The sequence below is a fragment of the Perissodus microlepis genome, chromosome 4, assembly GCF_051167445.1.
Source record: "Perissodus microlepis isolate ML-2025 ecotype Zambia chromosome 4, ASM5116744v1, whole genome shotgun sequence".
Taxonomy (NCBI): Eukaryota; Metazoa; Chordata; class Actinopteri; order Cichliformes; family Cichlidae; genus Perissodus; species Perissodus microlepis.
In genome coordinates this window covers 11,956,275-11,967,610 of record NC_140464.1, presented here as the reverse complement: position 1 = coordinate 11,967,610, position 11,336 = coordinate 11,956,275, and the positions used below count along the sequence as shown (strand labels likewise).

Genomic DNA, 11,336 nt, shown 5'->3' with positions numbered 1-11,336 from the left:
CAGATAACGTTCCTGTTTTTAATGGCTTGCATATTGGCCACAATAATCCACCATGGAACTTTTTCAAGAAGCTCAAGCTGAAGCTTTTCCCACTGACTGAGGGAGGGGGGAAAAATTGTGAGTTGTTTTCTTAAAGATTAAAGCAATCTGCGAAGGAGTAAGGGATTCAGAATTTCCAAATCAAGAAAAGCCTCAAATCACAAATGAAAACCTATTGGAATGACTCAGTCTGTGTAAAATAAAGTGGGCAATTTGGCCAGTGGTCCGCATATGTTTGCACATATTAAAGGCCTAGAAACCTGAGCCATCATTATGAATGCACTATTGCCATTAAAAAAAAAAAAAAATACAAAGCCATGGAGTAAATCTGTTATTACATTACACATTACATTAAGAAAAATGTTAGTGCATAGATTTAATTTGTAAATATGGAGAATATGCAGATGAGTGACTAATTAAATGAAAACCTTAAACTTTGACCTTTTCATTGAGGGTATCTGGTGACTTTGTTAAGCTGTAGGTGACATAGTTTGGGCCTATGATGTTTTCTTAGGGGCTAATGGTCACTTTAAATCAATACAGATTTGTCCTAAGTGATCCCATGATGAAACGGGGGTGGTTTCTTTCAGGATGACAAGGACCCCACCCTATCTAAAATGCAGAAAGGGTCACTGAATGGGCTGAGAGACTCCTGACTTAGTTTATTAATCTCCTGTAGGCGTTCAACTAACAATGCTCTCCGCCACCAAATCAGGATATCTTTTCACGAAATGGTGCAGAAACATTAACAAGGTGCTTTGACATTACGAGGCAGCAGTTGGTGACCCCAAAACCTTACCAAGATGTAAGTTTACATATATACTGTAAGCTATAATGTAAAAACTATAACTCACTGAAACAGCGTTTGTGGTGGTGCAGTACTGTGTAAAAGCCCTGTGCTACCCCTCATTTCTTTATATCTTGCTTCCAAAGAGCCAAACTTTAACAAATTGCAATGAAGTGCTCTTGAGCAATAGTTCTCTTGGCTTTTTGGCTGCTTTTTCACTCATTTTTTTAAAAAGTGTCTTCAAACTGACCTATGAATCATTCAAGCATTAAAAAATGCACATAACTCGAGGGATGAACCTGTGTTGTGGCTACACAGACAACTTGGCAAAGAACCATTTTTTAAATTGTGTCTTTAGGCACTTTGTTACTAACAGCTTGTTGCAATGTTGCAAAAGCATGTTGTTTTTTTGTTACATTTATGAAAAATGCCAAAGATGACACAGTTTGATGAGCATAAGGTAGTATTTGTGTACCAACAGGGTGATTCTTAATGGGCAACTAGCTGAAAACTTGGCATATCTCAAAATTCTGAGCAGTGTGTCTTAAATTTCAGGATAATAGAAGAAGTGTCAGGCCTAAAAGACTATCTACAGCAGATGAACAGTATCTGAAGTCATATCCTTAAGTAATAAGAAAAAATCCATCAAAGACCTGACCTTAGAGACAGATCTGGCTCTTCAGTTGATCCATCTGCTGTTCACTGAAGCCTCGAGAGAAATGGTCTCAGTGGAAGGGTGGCTGTCAAGAAGCCATTCTTATGGAAGGGAAACGGGGAGAAAATCCTGAGGTATGCCAACTTACACAAAACTGGACTGAAAACCAGTGGCAAAAGCTCTTAAAGAGTGATGAATCCACTTAAGGTCAGGGGAGAAGTGCAACAGTGTGTGTCTGCAACCATCTGTAAAACGTGATGGAGGCTCTGCCACGGTATGAGACTGCATTTCAGCCAGAGGTGTTGGGGGGGCTCTTATGAATGCAGAAAGTGCCATCAGACTTTAATCCATCATGCAATACCACCTGGTCAGCATAGTGGCTTCTCATTTCAACATGACAATGACCCAAATGCACTTGCTAATACAGTAAAAGCATACCTGGACAGAAAAATACACAATGGGGCACTGTCAGTCCTGGGCTGGCCTTCTCAGAGCCAGCAACGTGGGATCATTTGCACAGAGAACAGAACAAGAAGGCAGCCATTATTCAAAGAAGAGCTCTGAATGTCCGTCAGGGGGACTGGAGAACTATTCCTGACTTACAAGAGAGTTTGGGCTTTGTTGACAAATAAAGGTGGTCATACCAAATAGTATGCACATGTTTCAATAAATTGCTTAATCTCTTTACCACTTTCCCAGCAAAATATTAGGTAAAACGTGAAGGGAAGCTCAAGACTCCTCCACTGTACTGTAAATCTAAAGGGAAATGTACCATTGACAATCATTTGTATAGTCTTCAGATCACTTGTGTAGTGTTTGATGGCTGCACGGCTTGTTTGTGTGTGTGTGTGTGTGGGGGGGGGGGGGGGTTGTTGTTGTTTTTTATAAAATATATGTATTGCCTGTTTGTGCAATGCTTATTTCTTACTTAAGATTTAGGCATCGAGGGGGCGTCTCAGTTTGGTCTGTGGCTTTGATTTGATTTTGCGAAGCTAGGCGAAGGACTGGATCACGTGTTAAGAATTATTTCCGTAACAGGATGTTTACTCTAATCAAAGGTTGAACGATAATACTACTAATAATAGTTGTTGCCAGTTTGTGTTAATCTTAAACAATAAACAAAAAGCTACCTTTCCCACCAACTGGACCACACTTAATACCGAGTGCGGGCGCTCGTTCCCGTTCAGGACTGCATATTCCACCTTAAAAACGCCTCTCGAGTAAAACTTTTCGCTCTAACTCCTTCGTTCCACCTTAAGCGCAAACGCAAACGCAGGAGGCGTACAGCGAGGTTTCCGCTTCTCAGTAGGGCTCGGACCGCGGCTCACGAAAATCACCGTGTGTAACGCACAAGGTTGACGCACTGAGGCACGAAAAAAACGGGGAAAAAAGAGAGAAAAGAAAGCGAGCAGAAAAGATGTCTGAATCCAAGTACCGCGAGTGGATTCTGGACACTATCGACTCGCTGCGGTCTCGAAAAGCCCGGCCGGACTTGGAGAGGATTTGCCGAATGGTCCGGAGACGACACGGGTCCGAGCCCGACCGAACCTGCGCAGAACTGGAAAAACTGATCCAAGAACAGACCGTGCTGAAAGTTAACTACAAGGGCTCCATTTCGTACCGAAACGCCGCCAAGGTTCAGCGGAGAAGCAGAAAAAAAGAAGATGTGTCGTTAACAGCGGCTGCGAGAAGGAGCGCCGTGGAAGAAGCTAGTCACTCCGACTTGAGCAACGGGGACAGCGCTTTCGGTCCCGCTGACCAGGACGAGGAGGATTTGGAGGTATGTGGAGGCTGATGCTAGGAGGCACGTTTTCATTGTCGTGTCACCTCACAGAAAATTAACAGGTGGGGGGGATTGAACGACCACTGTTTAGTGTGTAAAAATAAAACATGTTTTGCCGTGTGTGTGAGTGTGTAAGGGAGTGGAGGGGGACGGTGAAGGGGAGTGATTTGCAAGTGCACCCGAAACTGCCGCAGACGGGGAGCGGCGGTTGGACCTCGCTCGAGCGCTGCCGAGGTGGAGAAGGGGAGGGGGAGAGAGAAAAAAACTGAAGGTGCGCGTGAAGGGAGCGTGTGACACAATTTGTTTCTTTCTTTTTTCTTTTTTACACAGCGCGACAGTTTAAAAGCGCTTTAAATGGACGGCGTGAAAGTGCAAACACGGGACCGGGAAAAGTTGAACCGTCCTGTTCGTCCGCAACAACCCGAGCCTCCATTATCGGTAGCAGAAAGCGCTTTTCAAGCCCCAAACTCGGCGTTGAGGGAGGGGGAGGGGGGTGCTGTTAAGGTTCCGCAATGACAGTTGAGGTAGCCCGGAAGTTGAGAAAAGTGCACTTTCATAATAATGGCATGAAAACTGTGCCCCGCTGGTGGGAATTTTATTTCGAAACGTAAGTCTGGATGTGTGTCTCTTCATTCTCTGTCAACGTGGGAGTGGGTGAAGGAGGAGGAGGGGGGTGGAAAAAAAGTCTCAAACACTGCGAATGTAGGAACCTGACGGGGGGACTGTGGGTCATTGTTGCGTTTTTGGTTGTTTTATGCCAGGGAAACACGCGACACTGTTGTAAACAGTGTCGCTACAGCCGTGTCCTCAATCATATTTTTGACCGCCCATGGCTAGATTTCCACCGTTAGCCTCGGTCTATACTTCAAAATATGCCCATCGCAATGTGCAGTGTGCTAAAACAGACACAAAATCGACTGCAAGCGGTGACAAAGTAGTTACATTGTGGGTGCAATCACTTCATTTAACCAAACTGCGTTTCTTCTTCGAGCGATGGACGATTGCCGACGCAGTGCTTGAAGTCGAACCCCTAGATCCATTATCGGACACACTGCCAAGCCCGGTCACGTCCAACGTCGTGGTGTTGGCTGTTTTTTGTTGTTGTTGTTGGTGGTTTTTAATTTTATTGCTCATCACGTCCCGTACAGTGGCGACATCTCGTCTCTGTGTCTGCCAGCTGTGCGCCGACAGTATTTTAGGAGGAAAATCAGCACCACAAAGCTCTGAAATATGCAAGAGCCGGCAGAAAGCTGAAGTAACATAAAGCGACCGCAAACTGTTCGTCCGGCGCTAGATGGCGGATGCGCCCGTCCGATTTGGGTTAAGCCGAGATCAAATTGTTCTGTGAAAGGCGTGTGTGTTGCTACAAGACCGACTACGCGTGAATGCTTTGAACAGACCCCTCTGCGGGGTGTTAACCAGCTTTTGCCAGCATACGAGGGGGTCAAATGTAGACAGTGACGTGTCCGATAACGGACTCATTCGTGTGACTCTTTTCTGTCCAGTCGCTTTTGCTGTAAATCGTTGACCCGACGCAAAGTCAAAGTAGACTGGTAATCGCGTCGTCTGCTGCTCTTTCTGATCGGATGGCTGCCCGTCGAGTTAAAGCTTGGCTTTTATCTCCGACTGGTTCGCTGTGCAGCGAGCGGCTCGGCCCTGGAAAGCTCTCTGTTTTTATTTCATTTGACTATTTCCCTTATTTACAAAAAGAGCACAGACACAAAAACAAGGTCTGTACCGCGTCTCCCAACTCCATGCGCACTTTGGAGGAAATTTGAGGAAAAACAACAAGAGCATGAACAAAAAACGCCTCCCATCGGCCCCTTTTGTGCTCTCGCGTGTTAAAATTATCAATCAAGTAGGCCTCTTAAAAAAAAAAAAAAAAAAAACACGGGGACGCACAGAGTACGTCGGCGGCTCTGAGTGTTTGTGAGCCGAGATGTAAATCATGTTGGGCTGAGATCCCCAGGGGCGTTATGTTTTTGTGACCGTGCCTCGGTGAAAGTTGTGAGAAATGCAGTGCGACGGCTGAATGCCATTCAAGCGGCTCTTTCCTCAGGAGCGGGGCGGGCTTTCGTGCGCTCCTGTGCTCGACTGCTGGGTCTCGGACACGCAGTCGCACACGGCGTGATTTTTCACTCGGGGCGCCGTCGTCGAACCGCTCCAGCGAAAGGAATGTGTGCGTTCGTGAGAACTCTTAGCTGCTATGAAAAAAAGAAAAGACAAGATTGTGTTTAAATGTTTTAATGCAGCGGGGTACGTTTGTGACGGGAGGGCTCGCACTCTGCGGAGTGAACGCTGTACCGCGGAAAGGGACGGAGGCATTCAAAGGCAATAATTTACCACCACCGCGGTCAAATTGCGACATCAGTACGAGCTTGCCTTCATGTGATACCCTCAGCCTACAATCAGTGCTTCTCAGTGTTCCCAACAATACCTTACAACCTTGTCGGGCTCAGCAGCTTTTTTTTAAGTTGCTGCTAATAACAACTTAATGTCTCTTCCTGCTTTTTGTCCCCTCTCATCCAAATGAAGATTTAGAAACATCTAGAAAGCTTCTGTGCAAATGTGAAATCACGTTTCCCCCTCTGCTCCTGTGTTCCAGGCTGACACCTCTATAGCTATGGACACAGACAGCAATGCAGACGAGGAGGGGGGCGATGAGAGCCGGGATGGGCAGGAAAGACCCTCACCCAGCCACACACATGAAGATGCCACTGTGCACTGTGCCCCCGTGCGAGCCGTCTCTGCTCCCTGCTCTCCCTCTGGCGTTAGGCCCGGCCCCGGGTGCAGCCCTGGCTCCGCTCTGGACTGTGCCTCTTTCCAGAAGGCTGGTGAGAGGCCCAACTCCTTGCCCCCCTCCAGCCCCAGGGCCCTTGCACACAATGACTGGGCTTATGATTCTGCCGTCTGCCCAGCAGAGCGCCAGCACCCAGGAATGCAGAGAGACAAAGGTATTCACGGTGCTACACACAGAGCAACGTGCGCACAAAGCACTCTAATATCAGTTCATGTGCAAGCTTACGCTCAGCTTTGCGCTGGATATGAAAGAAGTCGATGGGAGCTTTTAAACACCTGCGTAATTATTTGTGGGATGTTGACAGTAACAACTGTAATGTAAGCCAGACACAGAGATGCAGGGGAAAATAATATATTCTCATAGCTTAGTGATGCTCCAGTCTGAGGCGCATTAATCCATTTGGCTGTCATAAATTTCTCCTATTAGACTAAGTAGAATTTGGCAGGTCAGATGTGGACGATAATCAGCGTATAATTGGTGTTAATTGGCCCACTCTGTGTTAGCAGTGGCCATGAAGCCAGCGGCCCAGTCTGTAGCTCCTGCCCCCTGCGCTGTGAACAACGTAAAGAAAGATGATGGAAGCAAGGTGGAGGACAGAAGCGTCTCGTCTGACCAGTTGGTGCCAGACTCAGCAGCACGGCCGGTAAGGGCCTGTTTTTTCCTTTTGTGACTAACATCTGTATCTGTCCTCTGCTTCTTTGATCCCTCTGCTTCCTACCTGACATTGTCATGTTGAATTCATCTTTGTTGTCTCGTGTTTGACCAGCAGGATGAGACCAGGAATGCTTCTAATGGGAGATCACAAACACTGCCTTTGCTATCTGACAACTGTGAGTTACATAGTTTTCTCTTGTTTGTTTGTGTTTTTATAGCAGGCTTGCAGCTTCTATCTCTTTTGCAAAGCTTGACCACCGAATCGTTCTCTCACTTTGGAACATGGTTTCTAATAGAAAGGGAACTTAAGGAGGTTAACTAAATGTCAACATAATGGGTATAAAGGCTCCATTCTGGTTGTTATTTGGCTTTTTGTACCAGTACTTGCCTTCAGCATTGCTTACGATCTTTTGAGTGCTTCACAAGCGTGTGCTGCTACCTTCTGTTCAGCTAGTACCCACTCTAGTTAGAGGTCATTGCAACGCTTTGTCAGGACTGACTTGTAGAGATGGGATTTTTAGACTTTCCACAGATGCATGATATGAAGAAAACTGACTACATTACCACCACATAATCAATTAATGATTCAGGTATATCTTGTGGGCTCTTATTTTCATTCTTCCTTAAATTTGATTACATTTATTCCATCCTTTGTGGCGGGCAAAACACAGAAATCTCGTTTTAAAGTCTTTCAGCTTTTATCACTTTAACTTGAGACTTAGCCAGCAAAACAAAAAGATGTTAAATGACAAATACATGTTCTCACCACCACTGTTAAGTCATCTAGGCCCATGGCGATCATTCGGTGAACCTGATATGTTGGTACATTCCTAGTAAATCTGTGTTTGCGGGAAACAGTGAACTTTCAGATTTGCTAAGGATCTGAGTCAGTTTTTAGGGTTAAAGTTTCTGTCCAGAAGAGACAGAGGCTTCCATTCTTGGTAGATGCTAGTGCAGGTCTTTAGTGTGTAAAAATGAATGCAGTTTGTCGTGTTTACAGGGAGAAACCTAAAGGTAAAACACCTCAAATTGACCATGGTAGTTCTTACTGCTAAATACCCAATAAGCTACATTGCAAGCCAGCTGTTAACCGATGCCTACAGTAATACAAAATCTTGACACATAGATATAAACTGCATATGTGTGGGGTGTCATCTAAATCTGAATTTAACTGATCCTGAAATGGGCTTAGCCAGGATCTAATGTCTCCGATCTTTATCTAAAAGTGATCATTGCAGATCCCTATTTTATTTTCTTCTCTGTTTTATTACTTCAGGGATCTGTCAGTGACTTTACTCATGCCTGAATATCAAAGTGAAACGTGCATTTTTCTTTCCTAAGTGAGACATTGCCACTGTGCATTGTAAGTGTGCAAAGCTGGCATGGCGTTTGCCTAGGAGGAGCGGTACCCATCTAAAACATGGCTGCGTCCCCGTCATGCATCATGTGTATGACAGCAGGCCTGCCAGCATCCTGTGAAAGTGGTCCGGTGTAATAAGGGGCTGTATCAACACTCATTCACCGAGCCCTCACCTTACTGAGGTGTGAAGCAGCTCTAATAGGAAAACATACCATAACTGCAGACAACCCAGTATGACTACAAGAAGCAGGGGAAAAGCATCTTTTTCTGCTGCTGCTGGTCCAACATCGCTCTGCTGGATATCAGCGGAATGAGTTTGCACATTTAAAACTGGAGCTGCTTTTTTTTTTCCTTGAAGAAGATAAGTTAGAGCTCTGTTTGTCATTTTAAGACTTTTCTTTTTTTTCTGTTTGTTATTCATAAGAGCTCAGGTTCAGTTCACTTTTTATGAATGAGCTGCCCTGGGGTCGATGCAGATATCATCTGCATTTGAGGAATTTTTACATTTATTATAATGTGATTTCTGTTTGTCAACAGGCACATTTAAGAAGGCAGACACATCATCCTTAACAGCAACTGATGACAATCTTCTGAATGGTGGTAAAGTGGATGACGTGTGAGTATCCTGTTAAACCAATATATATAGATATATATATGCACAGAATAAAAAAAAGTACAAAATACAGCAACTGGCAGGATCTGAGCATTTAGCCATAATTACCTGTCAGCCATTTAATCTGCCAGCCTCAGCTCAGCATGTAGATAGTCCTTGACGGTGTTTGGCCCACACTTTTTGGCAAATCGTCCAGATTATCAGTTCACCTTTGCTGAGGGACAGCACTTAAAATAATTATAGTAAACTACCCTGTGGGTCATGTAAAAGCTTGAAAATGAAACAAAACAAGACATTACCTGCACACAGATGCCATATTGAGGTTTTGTGACTCTTCTTGATTTATTTTTAAATCCTGTAATCCACCAGGTCTGTGAAGAAGGAGAAGATGAGCCAGAACTTGTTGCAGTGGACTGTGGCAGATGTGGCCAGTTATTTCTCAGCTGCAGGATTTCCCGAGCAGGCTGTCGCTTTTCGAACACAGGTTAGTGCAGCGGTACAGAGCTGCTACAGAGAGCATTGCTCATACATCAGAGTCAAACCTAACATACTCCATCACTTCATGGATTTTGTTTTAATGTATTATTTTTTTAGAGGCTCTGTATATACCCTATGAGTCTGTTGCACTGTTCAAAACTGAAGAATGGTGCTGTCGGGTTAAATACTCAAAGTATATCTTTAGAAACCCAAGCGTAATTCTAATTAAATTCTTTTCCCTCTTTTGCAGGAAATTGATGGGAAGTCTCTTCTTTTGATGCAGCGTAGTGACGTATTGACCGGGCTGTCTATCCGACTCGGCCCTGCCCTCAAAATCTACGAGCGCCATGTAAAAGTGCTGCAGAGGACCCATTTCCTGGAATGCGAAGACCTTTGAAGTGGCGATTGACATGGCAGACTGTGCTGCATTGACTCAAAATTGCATTTAGCGCCCCCTCTCACTACTGCCCACTTTCATATACAGTATGTGTAGAGGGTGTGTGGTGGAGGGTTTCGGTGGAATTGACTTTCACTGTGAGAATGACCAGAAACTGAAACACAGTCGTCCTACCTCTCATTACGGTCTTTAGTTTTCAGATGGTTTTCATTTCATTCATTGCAACCCCATTATGGAGGGAAGAGACCGCTGCATTCCGAGTGTTTTTAAAGCGGTGCAGCAGCAACCTTTCTGCAAGAGTAAAACACTGGGAAAGTGAAAAGTTTAAGCCTTCCAACCAAGTGGACCACCTACACAGACATGGCTGTGGACACAGTGCTGTCGCAGCTTTGGATGTCCCCTCTGTGTCTGTTACCACACATTCTGTTTACCCAGAAACTGTTAATCACAGAAAACAAAGCACAGCAATTGTGCAGTTTGCTTTTTTTTTTTTTTTTTTTTCTCCTCTAATTTTTTTTAATTTCATGTGATGAGTGCTGGAGAAGTCAGACTATCCAAGTACCTGCATTGTTAGGGCTGCCCTTTATATCTTGTTTTTCTTTGAAGCCTTGGTAATCAGCAGTGAATAGTTGACAATTTTATAACTAAAGCATCATCTGACAGGTGCTGTGCAGAGAGAATGAACAGCAGGACAACAATGGGAGCTAGAGCTCCATTGCAAACCAGTACTTTTCATAGGTTGTTTTTTTTTTACTTGCTAAATAGGTATGAAAGTCACTAATTAGCAGCAGTGAGGTGAACTAAAGCATGACAATCACTGCTGAGAGTCAGATGCTGTGCACTCAAGCTCAGATCTTATGGGTTTGTGTTTTTTCCACATTGAGAAAGAAAAAAGTTCCACCTACACGATGAACAAATATCCGAGTATTTGGGTGCAGCCCTAATCTGCAGAGTCTGATTCCTAACCTATCATTGCCACCAGTAGCTGCTGTTTTGGATTATTTCTTCAGTACCTTTTATAATACTGAGGCCCTTTTCAGACATGGGATATGTGACATTGGTGTCAAAGCGACGGCACTGTCATTCAGACGTAAGCCACTTTCCTGTTAATATTCCTCTCGATTTCATTCAGACACACCCGCAGCAGTGACGGAGGCCCGCGGCACACGTGCATCGCAGAGGAATGTTTTACTGCAAATCCGGTCCGGAACAAAGTGTCAATGTGTATTTGTTATTGCTCTTTAGGACTTTCTCTAGTGCATGTCTGAAAGGGGCTGGAGATATAACCAACACTTGAGCTGATATGCTACAACCTGAGGGGTTGTTTTTTGTTTTTTTTGTTTTTCTCCTTGTATTGTCTTAATTAAAAATGACTGTGGTCCAACAATACAGTTGCACTTTGGGGAACGATTGCAAATAGATGTGACCAGAATATGTGCAACCTAAAGGAACTTGCTTTTACACATACACAAAATAAACCTGCAAGAATTGTTGTTGTAATACTGAATATATTGTGAGACATTCAACGGAGCTGCTCAGCATCTGTTTACAAACAGATATCTCGATGAAATGCAATATTTTATCTTCTTATTCCTTTATAATTTTGTCTCGTCTCTCTTTGTGTTTTGATCTAAGCCAGCCACTTGAATTGTAACATTCCACATAATGTAGTCTGCATCTCCAGTGTATTTCCCTCCACGTTTTATCTGTAACACAACAGACACTTTTGCGGAGTTGCAAATAAAACTCGTGTCTCCGCTAAGTTGTTTTG

General features: G+C 44.2%; 1 protein-coding gene across 4 annotated transcripts; it reads left to right on the top strand.

The window, feature by feature from the left end:
* The first annotated feature begins 2,741 nt into the window (after window positions 1-2,741).
* Window positions 2,742-11,327, top strand: samd1a (sterile alpha motif domain containing 1a). 4 transcript variants are annotated; one of them, XM_084925739.1, is made up of 7 exons: window positions 2,742-3,261; window positions 5,870-6,218; window positions 6,571-6,707; window positions 6,834-6,894; window positions 8,616-8,694; window positions 9,061-9,175; window positions 9,419-11,327. In XM_084925739.1, exons 1-7 carry the CDS (start codon window positions 2,899-2,901, stop codon window positions 9,563-9,565), a joined length of 1,251 nt encoding a protein of 416 aa, XP_084781865.1. In that variant the 5' UTR covers window positions 2,742-2,898; the 3' UTR covers window positions 9,566-11,327. The 4 variants fall into 4 exon arrangements, with proteins under 4 accessions (XP_084781865.1, XP_084781864.1, XP_084781862.1 ...); XM_084925738.1 differs by having other exon boundaries at window positions 6,831-6,894; XM_084925736.1 differs by having other exon boundaries at window positions 6,568-6,707.
* Window positions 11,328-11,336: the final 9 nt, after the last annotated feature.

Bases quoted from the DNA above. Each gene is read 5' to 3' on its own strand.
- samd1a (XM_084925735.1), top strand. From the start codon at position 2,899: ATGTCTGAATCCAAGTACCGCGAGTGGATTCTGGACACTATCGACTCG. The intron at 3,262-5,869 runs GTATGTGGAGGC...CCTGTGTTCCAG, and splicing joins AGGACGAGGAGGATTTGGAG to GCTGACACCTCTATAGCTAT. The intron at 6,219-6,567 runs GTATTCACGGTG...ACTCTGTGTTAG, and splicing joins AGGAATGCAGAGAGACAAAG to CAGTGGCCATGAAGCCAGCG.